Genomic DNA, 25,840 nt, shown 5'->3' with positions numbered 1-25,840 from the left:
TTTCCCATGCTGACTGTTTGGAGGCACGTAATGCTTGTTTCAAACTGCGTCGTTCTTCAGGTCCCATGTCATCATCACATTCGTCCTCATCGTCATCATCATCACTGTCAACCGCTTGGCCATAGACTTCTCCCCGTAGCCCAGCTCGAATATTTTCCATTCCCTGTGTTATCTTTTCCTTATGCTGTTTTTTATTTTTTAATAATGTGCTGATGAATGCCTTCACTTCTGGGGGGACATTATCGCATCATTGGACATTTTTTTATGGATCTAATCCACTAAGATGATACTTCAGTCGTGTCACTCCGCCACTCTTCATTACCCGACCACAATATTTGCAAATTGTGCCATGTTTGTTTTCGTCTATTGGGTCTCCATGTTCCCAAGCTGGATCACGTTTACTGGACATCTTAAACGTACCTATATTTATTTTTCATGAAAATTAGACAATTATTTTTTGATAAAAATAAGAGAACCTAAATAATAAAGTTATTCTACAGAAGAATTAAATACAAAGTAAAGAAAATGATTGTAAAAATTTAAGTAATTATACAAATAATATGGAATAATAAAACCTAATATTAATGAATAATAATCCAATTTGATAATAATTCAATTTGTATAATAATAATCCAATTTGATAAAAAAAAATCCTAATATAAAACATGGTGATGAATAATAATCCAATTTAATGAATAATAATCCAATTTGATAATAATCCAATTTAATGAATAATCCACCAATTTGATAAAAAAAAAAAATCCTAATATAAAACATGGTGATGAATAATAATCCAATTTGATAATAATAATCCAATTTGATAATAATCCAATTTAATGAATAATCCACCAATTTGATAAAAAAAAAATCCTAATATAAAACATGGTGATGAATAATAATCCAATTTGATAATAATAATCCAATTTGATAATAATCCAATTTAATGAATAATCCACCAATTTGATAAAAAAAATAATCCTAAAATAAAACATGGTGATGAATAATAATCCAATTTGATAATAATAATCCAATTTGATAATAATCCAATTTAATGAATAATCCACCAATTTGATAAAAAAATAATCCTAATATAAAACATGGTGATGAATAATAATCCAATTTGATAATAATAATCCAATTTGATAATAATCCAATTTAATGAATAATCCACCAATTTGATAAAAAAAATAATCCTAAAATAAAACATGGTGATGAATAATAATCCAATTTGATAATAATAATCCAATTTAATGAATAATCCACCAATTTGATAAAAAAAATTCCTAATATAAAAGAATAATAATCCAATTTGATAATAAAAAAACCTAATATTAATGAATAATAATCCAATTTGATAATGAAGATGGTAAGGGAAATAAAATAATAAATAATATTAAACATATTAAAATTATCCTAGGGAATAATTATACAACATTACTTAATTACTTAAAACAATTAACATTAACATTACTTAATTACTTACAAAAATTAACATGCAAGTATTAATTACTTAAAAAGATTAACATACGAGTCCACACAAATTTATTTGTTGTTGTATAAATTACAATAATATAAATTTAAGTTTGTAAACTTACCTTAAATATGGAAGCCTTTGTGTTCAAGCTTTGGAATGGATCTGGAATGACTTTGAAAATGGTAAGGAAAATAAAATAATAAATAACATTAAACATATTAAAATTATCCTAGGGAATAATTATACAACATTACTTAATTACTTAAAAAATTAACATGTAATTGTTAACATTACTTAATTACTTACAAAAATTAACATGCAAGTATTAATTACTTAAAAAAATTAACATACGAGTCCACACAAATTTATTTGTTGTTGTATAAATTACAATAATATAAATTTAAGTTTGTAAACTTACCTTAAATATGGAAGCCTTTGTGTTGCTTGGCTTTGGAAAGGATCTGGAATGGTTTTGAAAATGGTATGGGAAGAAGAAGAAACGAAAATTCTGTGAATGCCTCTGATACTCCACTGGATGAAAGAATGTAAGTATATAACAGACATTGACACTGTTTTGCATGTGAAAGACTCTTACTGACTGTCACACGATTTCATTATGAAAGCAGTATTATTTGTTGTCCATGTTCTGAAATTGCAAAAAGTTCTTTGGATCATTGGATCAGAGAGCTAGACATAGGTTTGGAATGATTTGGTTTTGAATAATTTGGAGCATTGGATGCTTTTTTTTTCTTACACGCCACCACTCAGACAGTCAAAAAGACTGAAGAACTCACATTCCACCACACACACACTTCGAGACCCCCCACACCACACCACACACGCACACCACACACGTACACCACACACGGAGCTCAGTCTCTCTGTCGATCATTCATTTCCCACTACCATATTCTCGAATCCTCTCAATCTCTCTCTTCTCTCTTCTCTCTCTCTGAGGTCTGAGCCTTCGTTCTCACTGAGAACTTCTCAGTCTTCTCCCTCCCTTCCCCCTTCTCCAGTTCTTCCACACACACACAGAGACATCATCTCTCGAATCTCGATCCTCCTCGTCCGTGTCTCCGTGTCTCCTTGTCTCCCTCTGCTCCTCCCATCTCACCCGCCCTAAACCCAGCCGTCGACACCACTCGATAACCGCCTTCTAAACCACCTTGATCCATGGAGATCGACCGGAAATCATCGTAGTCCCAGCCGTCGACACCACTGAGGAGCACGACGTTGTCCCAGCCGTCTTGGATTCGTGAGGAAGACGATGTTCCCAGGCTCCTACTTCTCTTCTTCTCGGCTTTTACTTTAAATTTTTGTACAGATTTCAATTTTTCTGCATGTTGCACCTTTGTTGTACTGAAATTGATTTTAGGGATTTAGGAATTAGGGTTTCTATTTTTGTACAGATTGCGATTTTTCTGCATGTTGCTTGATTTTTGTACTGAAATCGATTTTAGGGATTTAGGAATTAGGGATTCAGTTCATTTGCTTTGAATTTGAATTTGGGGATTTATGGATTCGGTTCATTTGCTTTGATTTTTGTACTGAAATCGTTCTTCTCGGCTTGTAAATTACAATTTTTGTACAGATTTTATGCATGTTGATTTTTGTACTGAAATCGATTTTAGGGAATCCTGTATTGTAGATTCAGTTCATTTGCTTTGAATTAGAATTTGGGGATTTAGGGGTTCGGATTATTTGCTCCGGCTGTGTTCTCCGATGAGTCAATACCAAATATCGCGATAGTTTCGAAAATATCGCGATATTATCGATATTATCGATAATATCGCGATATTCTGCCGAAAACAAGTTGGATAGTTAATAAAATATCGGGGTCCCAAAAAAACGATAATATCGGCGATATTTCGCCAATATTATCGATATTTTCTTCACTGCTGGGAACTCACACAAGAACTTCCCAGTGGATCACCCATCTTGGGATTGCTCTTACTGCGATCTCGCTTAACTTCAGAGTTCATACGGAACCCGAAGCTTCTCGAAAGGCCTCGTACTAGGTAGAGATGGGAATATACATATAAAGCTTACAAGATCCATTCCCCTGGACGATGTGGTGATGTCACAATCCACCCCCATCAAGGGCCCGACGTCCTCGTCGACACACATTCGGCCAAGGATTGGCTCTGATACCAAATTGTCACATTCTGGCCCGGGCCCCTATGGGGGTGGATTGTAACATCCCATATCACCCAAGGGAGTGGATCACATCACCCAAGGGAGTGGATCTTGTAAGCCTTCTATGTATATTCCCATCTCTACCTAGCACGATGCCTTTTGGGAGCTCAGTGGCTTCGAGTTCCGTAGGAACTTCAAAGTTAAGCAAGATCGTGGCGAGAGCAATCCCAAGATGGGTGACCCACTGGGTAATTCTCATGTGAGTTCCCAGAAACAAAATCGTAAGGGCGTGGTCGGGGCTCAAAACGGACAATATCGTGCTACGGTGGAGTCGAGTCCGGAATATGGTGGGGGCCCGGCCGGGATGTGATAGATATTGTACATTAAAAATTGTACAAAATCCATCACTTCCCTAATTGGTGGATCTGGTCCCCTTATCTTCAACAACCAATCAAATTACTCAATTTGATTTTTTTCCACCAATCCCTCACCATCATTCATTTTTCCCTAATTTTCCTTCTTCACCAATCAATTGTTTTCCCTCTCTCATTCAATCCCAATAAAAAAACAAGTTCCATTTCTGTTCCACCAATCAGAAACTGAGCACCTCTATCTCTCTTCTCTTTCTCTCCTCGAATACCCTCTTTCACACTCTCACTCTGCAACTCTCTTAAACAGACACCAAAACACATAAATGTGGGTTGAAAACCACACCTTCGGACTCGTCTCACCTCCACGAACATAGTTGTATCCCCAAATCATTATTTAGACGAGTTTTGACTTGCCAACTCGGAAGGTCTGACAAGACTCAGTTTTTCCCCGATGAGTCACGAGCAAGTTACAAGTTTTTAGGAAGTCTAAAGGCCTCCACTCAACTTCCCGAGGTCTTTAGTGAAGGGTTGAAGAAGAGACAACCTCAAAACACAAGGTTTTGAGAAGTTGGCGTTTAACCCGAACTTTTCGATCCATTTTCAGGCCATCTTCGTCCATTTTTTGGACTTCCAAAAGGTACAATCGTGTTCTACTCATCATAAGCTTCATTTCCATTTAAATTTTGTGAAAAATAGTGGAGAAATGAGTAAGTTATGAAGGTTTAAAATTTTACCCAGAAAGGTGAAGATTTCCAGATTTCCAACAAGTTTAGATGGCGGCGGACGGCGAGGACCACCGGAGAAGAAGACGGAATATCCTAATGGCGTCAGGTAACGCCGTTACCATTTAACAGAATATCCTGTCACTTTAACAGAATATTCTTAACGGCTATTAGGGCCTCCGTCAGTCTCTACCCGCGTGTGATGGCGTGTAGGGCCGTACCCTAGGCGGCACATCCGACCTCTTATTGGCTTTCTGTCAATTTTTGTAGGTCCATGACATCAAGTAGATCGATTTCATATATTTAAACCCTATGTTTGAGCAAAGTATGAGGGTTTTATTTAAGTTTCTGTATATGTGTTATTAAACTAATTGAATTAGTAATTTCACATATAGGGGAAACGGATCCCGAGGACATACGAGGTCAAACAAGGCTCGGAGGCTTCGTTCCTACTGCGTATCTGTGATTCGTTCCTACTGCGTATCTGTGAGTGGGCACTTTATTTTCATATACATACACCTTATAGTTTCCACAAATGCCTTTAAATCAATTTATGCATTTTATGCCATTATTTATTTAATTTCGAAAATGTTGTTATATGGTTGAGATTTACATATTATCATGGCATATTCATATGCATTTTACTTGCTTATAAATGTTGCACTATCATGAGATGCTAAAACAATCCTACGGGATATGCAGGTAAGTTCATGTAAGTTATTATATTGTTGCAATCGTAGAATCATTATGGCATGCATATATTCATGTAGTGCTCATTATTGCTGCACCCGGTGTTAGTGTTCTTGCCCCGGGCCAGTACCAGTCCTTCACGTGATGTTCACCTCCGCACTGCACCCTCGCCTTGGATCCAAGTAGGTGCTAGCCTTATAGTACAGGTCGCATTAGGTGACTTCAACTCGTAGGTAACCGCGCATAGCGCTAGCCTTCACATGATCGTAGCACTAGAGCGTCTATTATTACACCTAGCTCTGTCGTACAGGTCACATTAGGTGACTTCGACTCATGTGTTAGCATAGATTGATGAGCAATAGGTGCAGTTGTACAAGTCACATTAGGTGACTCCAATTGACATACTAGCTTAGATTGTGGAGCACATGCCTATATTTATATTGTTGTTGACTTATTGTGTTGTGGCATACTTCTATATTTTACAGTTGGCATGCATTTGATTTCATACTTATATGTAGTATGATTTTCTGAAAGCTATACATGTTTTACAGCGATGGGTTAATATGTTCCGAAAATAAATGGATTTTGAAAACCTTTGTTTTTGTGCCCACTCAACCTTCTGTTTTTCACTGCTCCATGTTTTAGCAGCTGAACTTACGTATCGACGAAGACTCATGGCAAATCTTGGTATAAGTGGTTATCTTCAATGGTATAACCCTTACCCTATTTACTGTACTGTTCTTATGCTCTGACATCACGTGTGAAATTGGTTTAATCCCGCACACCAGCGCACTCTTTCGATTAGGTACTTTTAAGTTTAATTTTATTCACATTTTCCACATCACTACACTTTATGGCTTCGTCACCTTCCAGGTGTCGGCCAGCATAGCTCGATTCGGACTTCTAGTGGACATTCCGGATTGGCGTGTGTCATAAATACTTCATGAATATTTAATCAACATTTTGTAATTTGATTTTGATCATTTCATCAATTGAAATTTGTAAGAATCCTCCATTGCAGATGAAGATCCAGACGAAGAAGATGAAGATTTGAACAAGAGAGGGAGGGAAGCATGAGTTCGACGGTCTTTAGACAGTGGCAGGTGGTACCATATTAAAAAAATATAATTTCATTGATTTATTTGAAAATAAGATTACATTTGTGTATATATGCCAAGTCATTGACATACATTTGTAGTAACAGAAACTAATCAAAACTAACGTAACCAAAATAAATAAATAAAACTTAAAAGTTTCTCCAAAAAAAAAAAATCTCGAAATCTTATCTTTAACAGACTCATTTACAATATTGCCCTTAATAAAATGAACTAGTTTTGTGCCAAATTCCCTCAACGACTGGATAAATACGCCACGAACCCTAAACCCTAAATCTGAACTCTAAACCCGAAACCCTAAATTCATTTACAATATTGCCCTTAATAAAAAGAACTAGATTGCCGCCAAATTTCCTCATCGAGTGGATAAATACCCCTATTGGAAAGTCTCTTTGGAGTCAATCACAACTTTGGAGTCGCTCTCTATGATTAGCGCCTTTTAACTCCATGACGAAGATCGGAAAACTGAATTGAACTTTCCACCAATCAAATACCCGGGTAAAGTGAAGTGAAGGGTAAACTGAATTTAACTCCTTGAGTTTTAAAGATCAGGACAAAATAAAGAATAAAGCGAATAGTACCAGGATTGACTTTTTAGTGTAAAAATGTGGTTTTTCGTTAAAGTGAACAATACCCAGAGTTTTTTGTTAAAGTTTCCTTAATTTTATGGTAAAACCTCAAATTTTTTCACTACCTATATATCCATGATAGGTTGAGAGTGCCATGTAGGCTTAAGACTAGCTAGACTCAACCACCTCATGCAACAAAAAATAGCTTGCATGATACGGGTACATTGTTACAGCTGCCTCATATGCCAATAACGCAAGAACATGTGAAAAAAAAAAAAAAAACAACAACAACATTGTCCTCATATTCTTGGCACAGAATACCATGTGGTCGTGTATCCTTACTATGCAAGTCCGTCTCCATGCAAAAATCACTTTAAAGCATCTTGTTTAGTTATAAGTATACGCTATTAGGCTCAGGAATATATGAATAAAACCAAAATTTCGAAGGTGAACAACATAGAACAGTCTTTGATTTTTTTCAAGTTCTCATTCTATACCTTGTACCTTCTCTACATCTCTCCCCACGATTCTTACTCCACTCTTCAATATCCCCCACACTATCAAAATGGTCTCTGAAATTGATAATCAATTAATGTAGTACCTGAAAATAGATGTCGCAAATTAATGTGGTCCTTCCATCACAATTCTGTCAAAAATTCTATTATGAGACATGCAAAGTGTGACATCATATGAGACATGTTTCTCATAAGCCATGGAAGGTACAAAATATAACTCATAATCAAGGTTCTATGTACAAGTGAAAGTCGACAGTGTCGTGGTTTTGTTACTGCACAAACCACGGAACAGCTCCGACAATTTTACATACGATAACCTGGAGGCGTTGAATAACGGTGAAATCTACCATTTTTTCTAATTCGGAACTCGCATTTAGCCTGCGTCAAATTTTTGACAGAAATGCTAGCTGCATCCTAAACCGGAATGTCATCCCAAACCTTCAGGTAGCATCATGACACGGGACTTGATCACTCCACCATTTTACACTTCACATTTGACAGATGTTCGTTCAGTCAGTGTCGTCTAGGTACTCTATCTTTCAAACAGTATTTTCCTTAAGATCGTTACTACCTCATCAAAAAGCGCATCGTTTTTTGCCAGATACTGTTCGGCTGCATTTTCATTACTAAAAACCTTCTGCCCTATGAGGTAGTTGCTTCCTTCTTTGGCAATGACCCTGTGTTCACAAGCCAACTGCAATACCTCTGCTTCACAGCTTAAGCCTCTCCCGAAGTGTATCCCCAGATCGGCCTTCTTCATTGCAGGTGCTAATTTATTTTTCACAACTTGCACAGAAATCCCAAGACCTGTAACCTAAAAACAATATGGACTTTGATAAGTTCACATCGATAAAGAAGAGAACTGCCATATTCTAACTAGATCAACCTAACACCCACAATAAACATAGTGGTTTTAATAAGTTCACATAACTGTGAAGCGAAAAGCTCTACTAGTGGCTCTAATGCACATTCACTTGTCAAGGATGTCAAGCTCTCTTCTCTTGGCACTCAGTTTTCAGGCAAGGACAAGAGATTGCAGCCACTGAAATTCATGGAAAAATACATCGACTGCAGAAACGACTTTTTATTCTCTTGCTTTCTCTTTGCAGTTCTATACTATTCTACTTATTGTTCTTTGATTTTGCTCTTTAACTTTTAAGAATATGTCTACCTTTCTGTCAGTTTTCCAACTCAATTAGTTATTGTTTCATTTACCAAACAAAAACAGGTGATACTCTTATTGAGTACTCTAACTGCTGCTCAGAACATCAAAGAAACTGTCGTTTTTTGGACAACTTTTAGGTAGTCTTAACAAATATGACCATATTTTCACTTTTGATCAAATGATAATAATAAAATTATAAACAAAAACAAAAAACAAATAAGACCAATATATTGCCCAACAGCAATATGGCTCATCCAAAGAGACCAACAGCACAACAGCATGAAGCATTAAGTAGCATCAGCCGCAGCATAACATCAATAATTTTTTTCATGTCATTATTAAACTAATAAAGGATTTACCTTATCCTCAGTCTGAAGCAACTGTATTCTTTTAAGTCTCAACCGCACTGCTGCGTAGAATTTCAAAGCATTTCCACCACACGTAACCTCATCTGTAGGTCCAAATTCTTTCCCTGACTTTGGACTTGATCTAATCTGGATACGGAAGAAATGTTACATAGTAAGTATTATTTCTCCTTCTGCAGCTTTTAAGATGGAATTTTGAACAGACAATTAATAGGTTATAATGTTTATAAGTACAGTGGTGATAACCTGGTTAATAAAAACAATAAGGGTACGAGAATGGGATAATGAAGAATGTATTTTTCGTAATGCTTGGGTTATGATTCTTGATTGTGCATCTCGGTAGTCACTATCAATTTCAGCATCAAGTTCGCACTGGGGGACCAGGGCAGCTACCTGAAATATCAAAACATGCCAAATATTAAATTGATAGTTTTTATATCCTCAAAAGACTTTAAAATGATTAATAGTGATTATCTACATCTATGACAGCACAGCAGTGTAAATTAATTAACCAATGAAAAGGAAATACAGGTCCAATAATGAACTCTCTAAGTTCCATTCAACACTGAACTGATCTCAGTTTATATATTTCATTAGTTAGTCACACTGCATTTCAGTTCCCAGGTCTATCTAATTGTATAAGAGGTAACTTTCTTAGATTCTGAAAATTAAAATACAACAGTCAGAAAGTGTCACCTTTCCTGTATAACTTGATAGCATAACTTGGAAATGACAGAGGGTTCTTCAAACAGAAATGATAGCATACATATATGTATAGACATGTCAGTATATCTGTAGAAATATTTGGTGCACTTAAAGATTGGCATTAAAGGTCAATAAAATAAAGATTAGTGTTGAAAAACAGGTAGATGTATCTTTAGTCAGAGTATCAATCACTTACACTATCAACCACAATTACATCCAAAGAACCACTTTTAGTCAGAGTGTCAACAGCACAAAGCATATTCTCAGCAGAATCGGGACGCGAAAAGAGAAGGTTTTTGGTGTTTATACCCATAGATTCTGCAAGTGAACATTCCATGGCATTCTCTATATCAAGAAATGCACAAAGTCCTGCCAAAAGGACAGTCCAGTTAAGCAAATATAATAACAGACTTGAAATATACGATATAGAACAATATAATTGAAGGCCATCACTCATTGAATAGGTTGCATGTCTATGGAGGGAACGTAGGGGTAGAAACTTTTAGGACCTTGAGCATACAGTCCACCAATTATACTCTATTACCCTCTCATGCCTAAATCACTAGATATCAGTTCCTATTTCGCTTCGTGTTCAACCATACAAAAATTTCAGTTTTCCATCCATAAGAAGATAGCTTCCATCTGTGTGTACCTTCGTGTATTGGGGGGCAATTTTTTTTTTTTTTTTTTTTGAGTTATATAATATTATATATACACAAACACAATGGAAAATAACAAGATAAGATAATTTACTCTATATACAGTAGCTGATCGGAGTTTCAACAAAGATGAGCAAAATGACATTTCCAATACAAAGAATGAGATGATACACACCTCCAAGCTTTTGAGCCTCCTTGATGATGTGAAGTGCAAGCGTGGTCTTCCCGGATGCTTCTTGCCCGTAAATTTCAATGATTCTTCCCTGCAGATGGCAATGCACATTTCTCACTAGGGTTTTACAATTGACACTATTTCATCGATTTGCAGCTAAAATTGAAATACAAACGAATTCAATGCACCTATTTTAAATTATTAGTAACTACCAGCATCTTTTCGTCCTACCATCATCAGGGCATACAGGGTAACAAATAGCAATGTCCATCGAAAAGTAATGAGTAGTCGATGATTTAATTACCTTGGGTAATCCTCCAATCCCAAGAGCTAGATCAAGCTTCAAGGAGCCAGTGGAGATGACAGGCGGACGTCTTGATCGAGAAAACCGCTGCATTGACATCATAGACTCCCGGCCAAAATCACCGGAAAGCCGTGAGAGAGCCGAACTCAATGCATCTTCTTTCTCCCTTGCTTTGGCATCGTCATTATCATCATGATCCAACAGTCCATCACATTCAGCTGCCATCAACACACACCATCATCAATGTTTCTACACATAACAAGCTCTAAAATTTCCTACCGAATCAATGCGAAAAATTACCGGCACAATTTGTCCAATGTCTTCTTCCTCTCTGGGCATAAAACACCAACAAAATCAAAATCCAAATTAAATCATTTGGAATTTAAATTCTACAGCAGGTTTATAGAGAGAGATACCTGGAGGAAGGAGCAAAGTGCGGAAGAAAGACGAGGTTGCTTGAAGGCAGCCAGACCAAGCCGCTGTGCAAGCGGAGGACGGAGAAGCAACCCCATTCGCCGACGGGTCTGCTCGTAGATTAATGGTGGTCTGAGGGTATACGATGGAAGATAAGCTTTTGCGGGTTTTAGGGTTTTTGAGTTCCGGAGGTGTGGCGCCGCTCTATGGTGGGTGTGGGCGGGAGAGAAACGGGTGTTGGATCGAATATGGGAAATTGTGTCGAATATGAGTTGTTGGGTCGAATGTCGGGAGTAGGGATGGCAATGGTTACGGCGGATGGCTTATTTACCCATAACCGTATGCTCATACCCGCATAATCGTTCACTTGTTGATTGGCTAAATGGTTATACTCATATTCATAATCGTTTATAAATGGTTAACCATACCTATAATCTCATACCTATTTAACCGTAATCGTTTAATACTTGTTTACCCATTTATCTTTTTTAACCCGTTTATCTTCTTTTTTTTACCATTACCCATTTTTCACCAGTCTACATGTTTTTTAACAACTTGAAAATTAAAAAAAATAGTCATAATTTTCTTTTTTTTGACAATTAAACACCGTTATAGGTACATTCATCATACATTTTTATATTTTAATTTTTTAAATCCTTACACCATTCCAATAATTGAAATAATAGTTTATGGACGATATTTTTAACTGTTACCAATGAATGTAAAAATAATATTTGCTAAGTATTATTAGGTTACAAAAATTGTTTAAAAGACATTTCTGTCAATTTCACGGTTACCCGCAAGGAATTTAAATTAATATGGCCAATTCCTTGATGATGAGAATCATCATTCCTGTAGCAGTATTATTGAGAGAATGACCGATGAATTCCTTGCTAATTTATTGAGTGTTAAGTATTATTGGATCGAGAACATAGTTTGTGTTAGTTTTACATATATAAAATAAATGGGTAAATGCTTACCCGTTTATAACTGCGGTTAATACCCATAACCACCCATTTAAATTTCACGGATAAACGGTTATACCCATAACCGTTTATTTATCTAAACAGTTACCCATAACCGTAACCGTTTAATTTAAATGGACGAGTAACCGCGGTTACCCATAACCAATGGGTATTTGCCTATCCCTAGTCGGGAGAAATGATCCAAGCCGGATCTCTTTGCGAGGATGCTTGCGAAGATCCTCCAATCGTATCTGTTCATTGTATATCGTGCGGTCATTATTTTGTCAGGTATTGTTTATATCTAATTTTAAATAAAAATTTTACAATAATTTATGACCGATGTACGATGAATAGATATGATTGAAAGATCCCCAGGACTAAGGGTGGGAAATTTTGCCATAAACTAATTTACCAACTGAACCATACCAATCGGCTCATAATGGTATGATATAGTTTTGGCATTTTACCCAACCGACAATTAATGGCATGGCTTTAGCAATTGATTTTGTATGCCGGTAGTATGTCATACCTACCCCATATATATACATATATTTTTTTTTCTTTTTTTTTTCTATTTAGATATTTTAGGAATTTTTTACATGTTTGACTCCTCAGTTTTAGGGTTTGAAAAATATATGCACGACTTCTAGCAGCCTTCTCTCAATTTTCTTATTCTTTTCAACGCACACCTCCCTGTCATCCGGCCAACTGCTATCTCTGCCAGAAATCTTCTTCTTCTTCATTAGCTTTCAAATTTAGGTAAATATTTGTGAAACCCTTCTCTTGGGGATTTATTGCGATGCTTTATGCATATCTTACGTATTTATAGTACTGTTGTATTCTAGTATTATTTTTAAATGATTTTTTTCTGTTGTATCCCCTTATTTGGGGTTAGAAGATGTACGCATATATCATAAGCCCTAACACCAATCGATCGATCATGTAGAAAAGTTGAACTATATTTTATCTTTTTAAGCAAAATTGTAGAAAGGCACAATAAAGATATATTCTTGATTTGACAAATTTGAGATTTTAGTAAACCACCAGTTGTGCCATTTACCAACCAATAATTTTGGCCGAACCAATTTTTGGCAACCGCAAGAAGACGGTTGGTTGGCGGTAACTGATTTTCGGTAAGTAAGTATATGTGGCTGGCAGGTGGCACAAAGAATTTGGCATGGTTTGCCAACCGAACCCAGCCCTACCCAGGACCCTCACAAAGAGAATCCGGCGATGATCCTCCTGGGAATGTGGGGTGTTGGATGGGATGGGCAAGGTGCGGTTTTATGCTCAAATTGGAATAGGAATTCGAAAATATCAATGGTTCGGTTCAGTGCAATTTTTTTAATTTATTATTAAAAACTATACGATTTGGTTTGGTTCATACATGTTTACAGTACTGAATAATCATTTAAATACCAAATCAAAATGGTATTCAACTTGGTTTTTCTTTCTTTCTTTCTTTTTTTTTTTGCATGCTTGAATTCAAATATGACTTCTAAAATGGTTAAATAAAGTTACAAACAAAATAAATCTTTTTTTTTAGTATATCAATATTTTTATATTAAGGAGAGTGGGAGTTCGGCAAAGCCACACAATGAACAGCCTAATTTGGTATCAAATTCGCCATCCACAAGATTCAAACTTAAGATCTCTCACTTCCAAGTGAAGATGAATACTACTAGACCGTAGTACTGAGTAGCAAAACAAATCATTTTTAGATACTAAATCAAAATGCAAATGTCCTTGATACCAAGGTTACAAAAAAGAAACACAATTCAAAGGTACATATATAGATTCAAAAATACAAATATACGTCCACACATAAAATACATTCACTGTGCAATAAGAATGTTAGCATAAATGCAATAATTTAAGTCCAAAAAGGACTTACCAAGAAACTAAAACAAGGCCCAGGAAAAAGGGAAAGGAAAAAGCAAGAAGTAACTGAACTTCTAAGATCATTCCATCTAAAAATATGAAATTGAAACCAGAATGTCAAATTTGGAGATCTACTCTTTTTTTTTAATATGTGCCTTATCCCAATAGGTGAACCGTGAAAGTGAAAGGCCTAATTGAGAAATGCTCCCGTGCAGTCGCACTAGGTGAAACCAATTTGGTTTTTATCACTCATTTAGTGACACATGTATACAACTATTAAATTTAATTAATTATTTATAATCATGTTTTGGTCCTGTTCAGAGTGGTTCTGCCAACATAAAAACTGGAACTGGAGCCGGTCTAAATAGTTCAGTTCGATTCTTGAACTTGCGTTGACTTTTTTTTGTTAACACAAATTTTTCCAGTTTATATTGTCGCATTCGTATTCGGTTTGGTGGTTCCACAGTTTTTATGTCCACCCTAAGTGCAGGAGATCCAAGTGTCGGCTTTGGTGTGGCACAGGGATCAAGCTGCGGCGAGAAAATGGGTAGAAGGGTGGCGCCGCCACTCTCACTCCAATTTTTTCAGAAATGTTAGGTTTTGGGAAGAAAGTTTAATTCCAAACACAATACTCAGTGATCAAAACAAAAACAATAATTATAAATAGAAAAAAACATCATAATATGTGATTTTGGTCAAAAAAGTGACACAATCTATTTCAAGTGAAACATTGTGTAGGTAGCTTTTATATGTTTGATTCATAATTTTAGTAATATTTAATCATACTATGTATCTTTTTTTTTGGGTAAATTACATTATACCTCATCAGATTTGAGATCTATTACAATTGCATACAACATCTTCAAAACATTTCACTTTCATACCCCCTGCAAACAAACCCAAAAACCTTCCCCCCCCCCCAACCCCGACCCACCTCCTTCTCCTCCCATCACCACCGCAACCATTCCCCATCACCATCGCAACCCCTAGACCACTCCTCCCTATTCACCTTCCCGATCCACCTTCTCCCTCCTCCACTTTCTTCATCTCCCCTTCCCTAACCGAGACCTACCGCCGAAGACGACGCCGAACCAAAAATCCAAATCCTTCTGTCCGAACCATTTATAGAGCCCCGCTTCCAACTCTTTCCCTTCCCTCAGCCCCCTCCCCCCGCCGCCACTCAACCCCTCGCCTCCCTCTCCTTTGCTATCTCCGACATCTCTCTCTCTCTCTCTCTCTCTCTCTCGTTATTTTGCATTTATTGGCAATTTTTTTTTCGTGATTCTTTCTGATTTGGTTTATGGGTTGGTGGGTTTGTTTTAGATTTGATGTGAAGGGTTATGTGACGGGGTTTGGGAGTCCCAATTGGGCCCAAACAAGGGGTGAAGAGAGTGGGTCTCTGGGGAAAAAGAAGGGAGGGTTGTCAGAGTGGGCCCCGTTACGGCGAGTAGGTGGAGGAGGAGTGTGAGGAGGAGAGGGTTGGACATGATGGCGATGAAGAGCATTGGAGGTGGAGGGGTTTGGGCTCAATGAAGGTGATGGGGGTCGGGAGGGGAGGGAGAAGATGGGTTTATGGGTTTTCTAGGTTTGTTGGGTTTTTTTTTTTTAATTTAAATAGTGGAGAAGGGAGAAAGTGGGTCGGGAAGGTGAAGAGGGAGGAGTGGTTTGGGGGCTACGATGGTGATGGGGGTTGCGGTGGTGATGGGAGGAGAAGGAGGTGGGTCGGGGGGGGGAGTTTCTGGGTTTGTTTGCAGTGGTGGGGGGTTACGCGGAGGTGGGTTTCAATTTGGGTTTTGTTTTTTTTTTTATGGGTAAATTATTATAATATTTTAAATGAATAAAAAAAATTGCCACGTGGCACACATTTGGCAGCCGTGTGGCACAACTGTGGCCACCATGTCAGCTCTTAACGGATTAATGAATGAAAAATGTAACGGATGTATTATATTGAAATAAAACAGTAGGTTAGGTATGAAAGTGAAATGTTTTGAAGATGTTGTATACGATTGTAATAGACCCCAAATCTGAGGGGCTACAATGTAATTTACCCTTTTTAAAAATAAAATAAAAAGATTAGTTGGTGATTTCGCCATAGCAATCCATTGTTTTGGGGGCCTAAAAGATTCAGCCTCCTTTTGACCATCATCGTATTATGTATCTACGTTATAAATATCATAAATACACCAATATGCTAAATGGAAGAGGATCCTCTTCAGATTCACTTTGTGGGGATCCTAGGGATTTCCACATTCTTGTCATTCATCGTATATCGTGCAACCAGTTTTCGTCAGGTATTATTTGTGTTTAATTTTAAATATACAAAATCAAATGATTTCTGACCGCACAATGCACAATGAATGACTAAGATATAAGGATTCCTATGATCCCCACAATTTAGATCGGATGGGAGCCAAATCCATGCTAGATGGGTTCAAGAAAATGCTGTTACATATTTAAGCGAGTGACCTACCATTTTGCTGACTAGTCACTCCAGTTACCTTCCACAACTTCCGATATAGTATTACCATGTTCCTAATAAACAGCAAATGTTTGTATCGAATTATGAACCACATGTTACCAAATATATATGGTTTGCTTTTTATCGACTTGTGAGCATTTGGTGTCAAATTTTATGCATTTGGTTACGTTTCCCTTCCAATCCTAAAATTATGTTGGGATAACACTTATGGCCAGTTTGAAATTACTACGTTTTTTTTTAACTGCTTTTGAACTTTATTAATAATCAGCTATAAAAAATAAAAAATAAAAAATAAAATATAAAAAAAAAAGTTTAGTGTTTGATAAACTGCATTTTAAAGGTGGTCTGAAAAACAATATAAAAGCATTTGAGAAATTTCTATGTAAAATGATATAAATGTATATAATGACAAAAAGGGACATTATAGTGAGGGTGGTGGAGATGGCAATGGTGGTGTCGGTGGTGGTGGCGGCGACGGTGATAGTGATGGTGGTGGCAACGGTGATGGCAACGACAAAAGTGGGGATATAATGGTGGTACCTATAGTGGAGTGTGGTGGTTGGGGTGTAAAGGTAGCAATGGTGGTAGGGGTAGCGGCATCGACAATAGTGGCAGTTGTAGTCGTGGTGACAATAGTGGCGGCTGTGGTTATGATGGCGGTGATGGTAACAACGATAGTGGTGGCAATAAGGGTGTTGTCAGTTATCATTATAGTGGTGGTGGTGGTGGTGGTGGTGATTGTAGCAACAATGATGGTGGTACTGGCAGTGATGGTGTAAGGTTAATATTTGTAGTGCTAAGTGGTGACAGTCACTTTACTCTCCAAGAGATAAAATGAGTGTTGAAGGTTAAATAATGTCATTTTTTTTTTAAACCAATGAGAGTATTACAGAAATTAGAAATATTCATTATACTCAACTCCTCTTAACAACTATTAAACCAACCCTGCAACCCTACACTCCATCTTATATTCTCACCCCCCATAAAAAATTAAAACACTCATTTTTCACTCACCAATATTCCTAAGGTCATCTCCAACCGATGGCTGGCCAGATGGCTCGTTTTAGCCCTCTGGCCTTCCAAGATCTTCCAAGATATTAGGCCATCTTCAACTGATGGCTGGCCAGAGGGCTCGTTTTAGCCCTCTGGCCCTCCAAGATTCTCCAAGATATTAATATTTTAATGAACAGTACATGGCTATATTTGCCTCCATCTCCAACCGATGGTCAAAGGGCCAGAGGGCTCGTTTTAGCCCTTTCACAAAAAACTGTCTCCAACCGAGGGCCAAAAGGCTATAAGGCCAAACATAATTTATTATTTAAAAACTACAACTTAAATTCAAATCCAACGGCTAAGTGACGTCAGCTAGCCATTGGTAGTTGACGTCAGCTACCCGTTGGATTTGAATTTTTTTTTTGCTATAAATAGGGTGGATATTGGGATATAATTCACACAACTTTGAATTCAATCTATTTAAATTCAATCTCTTTCAATTCAATCTCTTTCAATTCAATCTCTTTCAATTCAAGTTTGCAATGAATTCCAACTTTGGATGATCTTCATATTCCAACTGGGGGTCCTCATCCAATTCCAAAAGAGAAGCAAAATGGGCGCAAATGAGACGAGAAGATGAGGAGTCTGATGAAGAAGTTCAAGTAAGGTGCAACAAACAAAACATAGCAGCAGTCATAGATGCGGCCATGGTGTGTCAGCCAACTGAGGAACAACCTCAATGGGGTGGCTCTATTGCTGGTCGCTCTTACAAACCACGAAACAAAGCGATGACGCATGCCAATCTGATGAACAACTACTTCGATCCCAACTCAGTGTACACAGAATAGGATTTCAGACGTCACTTCCGGATGAGGCGTCATGTCTTCGAGCGTTTTCTTTGTGATGTCCAGCACGTCAATCCGTACTTTCGACAAAAGCGGGACAAAGCAAGCCGCCCTAGTTTCTCACCTCATCAGAAGGTTACTGTTGCAGTCCGAATGATGACCTATGGCTCCCCAGCTGATTCGATGGATGAAACCCATGGTATGTCTGAGTCTACATGCCTTGATACTCTTCAAAAATTTTGTGACACAATTGTTTAGCTTTACAAAGACGAGTACCTCCGCGAGCCAAATCAAGAAGATCTGAATCGGCTCCTTCACAAAGCTGAAGACCGTGGGTTTCCGGGCATGATAGGGTCATTAGACTGCATGCATTGGGATTGGAAGAATTAACCACCGGATGGCAAAGAGGCTTTAGCGGAAGGTCGAGAAAGCCAACCGTTGTGTTAGAGGTAGTTGCCTCATATGACACATGGATCTGGCATGCTTTCTTTGGAGTCCCTGGATCCCAAAATGACATTACAGTTCTTGGGCGTTCACCTCTCTTCAATAACTTGACGGAAGGTAAAGCACCTCAACTTAACTACTACATCAACGGCCGTCAATATAATATGGGGTATTACTTGGCAGATGGCATCTACCCAAAGTGGGTGACACTTGTCCAAGCAATTCCAAACCCTAGGAATGACGTGGAAAAGTTGTTTACCTTACACCAAGAAGCATATCGAAAAGATGTTGAGAGAGTTTTTGGTATTCTACAAGCACGGTGGAAGATCATCAGCGAACCCACAAGAGGGTGGAGTCGAGAAAATTTGGACTCCATCATGATGTCTTGCATTATATTACACAATATGATAGTAGAGGATGAGCGAGATGGGTATATTGATGGAGAGTCCGATGACGACTAAGAAGATCCAAATAGGTCAAGAAGGGCTCGTGCAAAAATATATGATAAGCCTAATTTACCTTTCAATCCAAGAACTAGTAATATCTTTATAGATGAGTACATGAGGCGCTATAGAATGATACGTTCTCGTGCCACAAACAAGTACCTACAACAAGATCTTGTTGCACATCTTTGGGCCCAAAGAAGCATGGAGTGAGCATTTACGTTTTATGTTTTTAAATGTTTTTAAAAATGTTGTTTAAGTTTCATGTTGTATAATTTTTATGTTGGTTAATGTTATTTAATGTTGTTTCATGTTACTTAATTTAATTTAATGTTGTATAATGGCTTAGGAAGTTATAGGGAAAAAAATAGAATATAAAAAAATATGAAACAAATTTTGTGAAATAGAAGTTATAGAAAAAAATGGAATTTAAAAAAAAATATGAAATAAATTTTGTGAAATAGAAGTTATAGGAAAAAATGGAATTTAAAAAATATATGAAACAAATTTTGTGAAATAGAAGTTATAGGAATTTAAAAAAAATATGAAACAAATTTTGTGAAATAGAAGTTATAGGAAAAAAATGGAATTTAAAAAAAAATATGAAATAAATTTTGTGCAATAGAAGTTATAGGAAAAAATAGAAGTTATATGAAAATTTTTGTAAATAAAAAATAATAATAATAATGTAAAAAAAAATCAAATCAAATGCAACGGCTAGTAGCCGTTTCATTTGAATTATTTTTTTTTAAATCCTGTCGGTTAAAAAAAAAGCCAACCCGGGGTTGGCTGGCTGGCCGAAAGCAGCCAGCCCTTTGGCCCTTTGACCCTTTGAAATTTCGTGGGGCCCTCCCAGATTCTCGAGCCCTCTGGCCTAGCCCTCAGTTGGAGACGGTTTTAGGGCTATTTTCGGCCCTCTGGCCCTCTAGATCCTTCGGTTGGAGATTGCCTTAATATTTTAATGAACAGTACATGACCATATTTGCCTCCGTCTCCAACCGAAGGCCAGATGACTCGTTTTAGCCCTGTCACAAAAAACCGTCTCCAACCGAGAGCCAGAGGGCCATAAAGCCAAACATAATTTATTATTTAAAAACTACAACTTAAAATAAAATGAAACAAATTTTGTGAAATAGAAGTTATAGGAAAAAATGGAATTTAAAAAAAATATGATACAAATTTTGTAAAATAAAAGTTATAGGAAAAAATAGAAGTTATATGAACAATTTTGTAAAAAAAAAAAAATCAAATGCAACGGCTACTAGCCGTTGCATTTGAATTTTTTCTTAAGAAATCCTGTCGGTTATAACCGACAGGAATACATTGATATTATTTAGTAACCGACAGTAATACATTTATATTAAGTAATATAATGTATTCATGTCGGCTATAACTGACAGAAATAACAAACCATTAAAAAAAAAATTGGCCAGCTCCGGGCTGGCTACAGTCAGCCCTCCAGCCCTCTCCGATTCCGTGGGACCCTCCCAGATTCCAGAGCCCTCTGACCTAGCCTTCGGTTGGAGACGATTTTCGAGCTATTTTCGGCCATCTGACCATCTGGACCCTTTGGTTGGAGATTACCTAAAATGTCCTCAAATCAATTTAATTATTTTCCAAAAGTTTAAAGTTAGAATTTGAGATGAAGTACAATATTAATTAGATGAGAAAGAAAACGTACAATCAAAGAGGATAGGAAGCTAATAATGTGCCACAATAAAAATCTTGTAGGGGATTTCAACACAGACGAAAGGAAAAAGAGCGTCACTCTCGCACCTCTAAATTAAATAGTAATACTATCCTAAAATAGAAAGCCAGAAAAAACATCATAAGATTTTTCAAATCAAGAAACCTGAGCATCCAACGTTAAGCCCAATCTCGCAAGGCGATGTTGGATCTTGGTCGTCTCAGGTCGACCAAACGTGACCTTCCAATTCATAATAGACTTCAGCAATCGACGGCACCCCTTTTAGTGTTGATCGTGAATTCGCCCTTTGAGCACCTTCTGCTTGTTGACAGCCTTGACGCATGCGAACATGTTCACCTCACAACGCCCAAGACTACGAAAAAAATAGTCTTAATCTTCCTCCTCATCTCAGTCGTCATTGATATCGACGAAGAATTTGCTGGATTTCCGAAAATCTTTCCCCTAACAAATCTCAGTAGCGACATTTTGAAATTTTGATAAAAAAAACGATTAAGAGGAATGTGTGTTTTCTGAAACGGATGGCTGGGCTCCTCCCTTTTCTTCTTATTTTTATTCTAACTTTTCTTCCAATTTGAAGAAAGCCATGCGTTCTCTTCGTCTTCTCTAATTATTCTTTTTCTTTTGGCTATAAAAAAACAGACTAGGATAATTTTATTAGGGCTTTATGAGTCATATTACACAAGGTCAAATGTCTCATTAAATTTTTCACTAAAAGTTGGCTGGGAAAATACGGTTGTGGAGTGGATCTAACACCTCTCTTATTAAAACAGTTTTCAAAAACAACCTACAAATCGCTTTTAAAAGCTGTTGCATGGAGGTATTAAATAAGCAGTGTATTTTATTTTCATCACACGCTTTTTTATTACTTAACTTTAAAGTGAATCAATTTTTGTGAAGAAAAAAACAATCCCAAACGATGCCTTTCAAAGATAAATTTCCTTTGAGACCAATCTATCTAATTTTTTTTTTATACAACGAAATATATATACACACTGGAATAACTATAAGAGAATAGAGTGGTTGCGAACTCTCCTTATCCGAGATTCGAAACTAAAGACCTCTCACATCCAAGCAATGAGGAATACCACTACTTCAACCTATCTTGATCTAGTGAGTTATCCAATATAATCCAATCCTAACAACTAAATGTGACCGAACGTTATATGCTTGTTCACAATCTCACTTTGCAACAAGTAATAAGTTGTTAATAGGATTAGTAAGATGAACTAAAACAATAACAAAGTACTTGGGGTGCAAGTTTAGGCCAAAATGTGAATGCAGGTGTTTTTCACATCTCTAATTACACACCACAGAAGCTTGATTCTTAAAATTTCCCCTAAATAATGAAGAAAATATTGATCAAGTGAGTACAAAATAACAAAACAATGTGATCAGCTGGGTTGCAATCTTGAATTTAGCCCCTTAATCTTCTCATGAAAACAACACATTCATCCCCAAAATCATTAGACATCAACATAAACATTTGTTGGTAGCGTAAGTCCGGCAAGAGAAAGTTACTCACAGTTCCATGGCACGACGCTTGAACACGAGTGGTCCAAAATCTCAATCATCAAATGAGAGCATGACATTAAACTCAGCTGCAATTGCTTGGAAATTAAAGAAAACATTGAGTTTCTTGTGCATTGCCATTTGCAAAAACAAGAAAGTTACCGACAGTTCCATGGCACAACACTTGAACACAAGCGGTCCAAATTCTCAATCATCAAATGAAAGCAAGACATTTAACTCAGCTGCAATTGCTTCGAAACGAAAGAAAATATCAAGTTTCTTGTGCATTGTAGCATTGTAATTTGCAAAAACAAACAGCCCTTTCAACTACAACTTAAAAATTCAGAATCAGTTCATCCGACTCTCTCACTTTTTGGTCTACAATCCATCTAAGCCTCTAAGATTGATAAAAATCTATGAACATTGACACATTTAATCAGAAACCCAAATGTCCCAAAATTGTAAAAAACTCAAATCTCATCAGACCACAAATTTGGGGGCAGCAGATTTTGATTCCTCCTTCACAACCTCACCTAAAGCAATATTACTCAATAAATCAGAACATACCCACAAATAATAAACAGAAATTGACTGAAATGTTGAAAATACAAATCTCAATTGCGAAAATGATCACTTTTGGGGATTTTATTGATACTACAATGTCATCAATATTTGATCGATATGTCGTCATTATTTGATTATGATCATTTCATCAATTGAGATTTGTCAAATCTGCCTTTCGGTCAGTTTCCCAATTATCAAACCCTAAATTTTCTAACCCCTAGAAACAAACGCAAAATCAAAGAAAGTGAGAGTGAAATTACCAATTTGTGAGACTGGGGCTTCGCCGTAGATGGCTTTGAGCCTGGAAAGCGGAACCAGGGCAGAGTCGGCGGAGGCGGCATCCGCGAAGAGCTGCTGCTTCCAGTCCCACAAGGTCTGCTTCGCCGCCTTGTTCGACTTGATGAGCGACGCCTTCTCCGCCTCCAGCGATTCGATGTCGTTTTGCTGCTTCACCGACCTTACGCTCAGTGCAACGAACGCACCCACCAGGGCCACGTTTATCACCGTGTTGTTGCTCACCGCTCTCGTGGCGGCGCTCACCACCTTGTTCGCCAACTCCATTTCCGGAACCACAGAGCGTACGAGTCGACGCCTGCTGAGTTGGACCGTCAGCAATAGCACAAAATCTAAATATTCGAAATTCATACATACACTAGCAGCAAACCAAATTCCAAACTCATACACAAGCAGCAAATCAAGAACCCTAAATCTACAAAACCCTAATTTATTTTTCAATCCTAATCCCTAAAATTGAATACCTTTAGTGAGATTGACCGTCAGGTGGTGGTCGGAGTTGGGAGGAGCTGGTGGTGGTGGTCGGAGTCGACTTCAGAGGAGTTGAGGGAGGGAGGGAGGGAGCTCAGCTATCGAGATTCGAGAGGGAGGACTGAGCTGTGGAGATTCAGTTTGAGAGAGATTGAGAAACGGAGAAAGTGAAAATGATAACAGACCCGGCCCTTTTTTTTTTTTTTTTTTAGACAACTTAATTTAATATCAAACTCGGCTAAAATATATGAAACTGCCCCGATCCCGTCCTAAACCGCTAGTACCCGCCCCACGGTCTAAGGCCAGTTTTCTCACCTAAGATCATCTCCAATTTTTGGGCTAAAAATTAAAATTTTTAGTCTAGAAATAGTTTTTCTACTCCAATCATTGGGCTAAAAGCTAAAATTTTTAGTCCAGAAACAGCTAAAATTTTTAGTCCAGAAACATTTTTTCTTTTAAAGTAATTTAAAAAAAATTTATGTACACTATTATAATTTAATTTTATGAACACTTTAACCTAAAAATATTTAAATTCCGATAAATATTGAAAAATCACTAAATTTGGATGAATTTTGAGTTAAATAATTTTTTTAATTATTTTAGCCGTTAGATTTAAATTTGGGCCGTTAAATTTTTTTTTACCGTTAAATTTGATTATATTCGATCTCAGCCATTGGATTCAATAAATCCTATGAGACATGCCCATGTGGGTGAGGTCCTGCTGGTGGTGCCCACACCATTTTCTAGGCTAAATCCAAGGGGAATTTGGCTTCTGTTTGACTTTTAGCTTTTAACCCACACATTTAGCATATGTTAGGTTTGGGGGGAGGGGAATAAAACCTAAAAATTAGCATTTAGCCCAAGGTTGGGCTTGGTAATTTCCCCATTTATTGCTCCCCCCCCCCCCCCACCCAAACCCAACCCAGGTCAAAGCCAAATGCCAAACAAAAGCCAAATACCCCCAAAAAATTAGCCTATAAAAGAGTGGACTCGCCCAAACCCAACCCATTCTCGGCCTGCTCACACACCCAACTCGCCCCACACTGGCTGAGGCCTTCAGCGCCCGACAAGGTGGGACCCACTGTCAGGGCCGCTATTGACCATCATCATGAGCCCAATGACTATTTTTATCATCCAATGGCTGAGCTTTTTGGACAGTTGGTTGATCCAACAATCCATATTCAAATTTTGTTTTTTAAAATACATTGAATCCAATGGCTGAAATCGAATATAATAAAATCTAACGGTAAAAAAAAAAAAAATCTAACAACCCAAATTTAAATCCAACCTCTAAAATAATTAAAAAAAATTATTTAACTCAAAATTCACCCAAAAACTCTATAAATACTTATGTATTGAAATTTAAATATTTTTAGATTAAAATGTTCATAAAATTAATTTACGATAGTCTACATAATTTTTTTTTTAAAATGTAAATTTAAGAAAAAAAATTAGCCTAAGTTCATTCTTTAATAATTTGGGGCTAAAATTTTAGGTCAGACAGGATGGAGCAGAAAAGCTATTTCTGGGTTAAAAAAATTTGGCTTTTAGCCCAAGGATTGGAGATGGTATAAGCCCAGTTGCTCATCCAAGCAAAAATGGACTGGCTAGCTCCTAAGCCATGTGACATAAGGATGACATGAGTCATAATTAAAAATTATAAAAAAATTAATTAAAAATGCAAAACTTAAAAAAATATAAAAAAACATAAATAATTTATACTTTTTTTTTTTGTAAACATCTAATATGTTCTTCAACTTTACACCACATTTCAATATTTTTTATTATATTATATAAAAATAATATTTTATTCCAATAATCTGGCTATTCGGTTTAAAAGTAGATATGTACTTAGGTAGTTAATG

At 37.0% G+C, this 25,840-nt stretch overlaps 2 protein-coding genes across 3 annotated transcripts; both read right to left on the bottom strand.

Annotated features, from left to right (window-relative positions):
* Positions 1-7,713: 7,713 nt before the first annotated feature.
* LOC126633362 (DNA repair protein recA homolog 2, mitochondrial) lies at positions 7,714-11,695 on the bottom strand. The gene is made up of 8 exons (XM_050303941.1): positions 11,382-11,695; positions 11,266-11,296; positions 10,966-11,183; positions 10,665-10,752; positions 10,027-10,199; positions 9,372-9,518; positions 9,120-9,254; positions 7,714-8,409 (listed from the first exon to the last, which is right to left on the bottom strand). Exons 1-8 carry the CDS (start codon positions 11,475-11,477, stop codon positions 8,128-8,130), a joined length of 1,170 nt encoding a protein of 389 aa, XP_050159898.1. The 5' UTR covers positions 11,478-11,695; the 3' UTR covers positions 7,714-8,127.
* Positions 11,696-22,334: 10,639 nt separating this feature from the next.
* On the bottom strand, positions 22,335-24,199 carry LOC126633366 (uncharacterized). Of its 2 annotated transcripts, none has more exons than XM_050303947.1 (3): positions 23,969-24,199; positions 23,471-23,802; positions 22,335-22,735 (listed from the first exon to the last, which is right to left on the bottom strand). In XM_050303947.1, exons 2-3 carry the CDS (start codon positions 23,769-23,771, stop codon positions 22,701-22,703), a joined length of 336 nt encoding a protein of 111 aa, XP_050159904.1. In that variant the 5' UTR covers positions 23,772-23,802; positions 23,969-24,199; the 3' UTR covers positions 22,335-22,700. The 2 variants fall into 2 exon arrangements, with proteins under 2 accessions (XP_050159904.1, XP_050159903.1); XM_050303946.1 differs by lacking the exon at positions 22,335-22,735 and adding an exon at positions 22,866-23,179 and having other exon boundaries at positions 23,969-24,195.
* Between the last annotated feature and the right edge of the window lie 1,641 nt (positions 24,200-25,840).

Source organism: Malus sylvestris, chromosome 8, assembly GCF_916048215.2.
Source record: "Malus sylvestris chromosome 8, drMalSylv7.2, whole genome shotgun sequence".
In the NCBI taxonomy this organism is placed as follows: domain Eukaryota; kingdom Viridiplantae; phylum Streptophyta; class Magnoliopsida; order Rosales; family Rosaceae; genus Malus; species Malus sylvestris.
This window is presented reverse-complemented; position numbering and strand designations above follow the sequence as displayed.

What these genes read in the sequence shown, in the direction of transcription:
- LOC126633362 (XM_050303941.1), bottom strand. Translation starts at nt 11,477, where the DNA reads ATGGGGTTGCTTCTCCGTCCTCCGCTTGCACAGCGGCTTGGTCTGGCT. An exon ending in GGATTGGAGGATTACCCAAG is followed by an intron (nt 10,753 to 10,965) that starts GTAATTAAATCA and finishes TGCCATCTGCAG; the next exon opens with GGAAGAATCATTGAAATTTA. An exon ending in TTATTGTTTTTATTAACCAG is followed by an intron (nt 9,255 to 9,371) that starts GTTATCACCACT and finishes TTCCGTATCCAG; the next exon opens with ATTAGATCAAGTCCAAAGTC.
- LOC126633366 (XM_050303946.1), bottom strand. Translation starts at nt 23,771, where the DNA reads ATGGAGTTGGCGAACAAGGTGGTGAGCGCCGCCACGAGAGCGGTGAGC. An exon ending in AGCCCCAGTCTCACAAATTG is followed by an intron (nt 23,180 to 23,470) that starts GTAATTTCACTC and finishes ATATTGCTTTAG; the next exon opens with GTGAGGTTGTGAAGGAGGAA.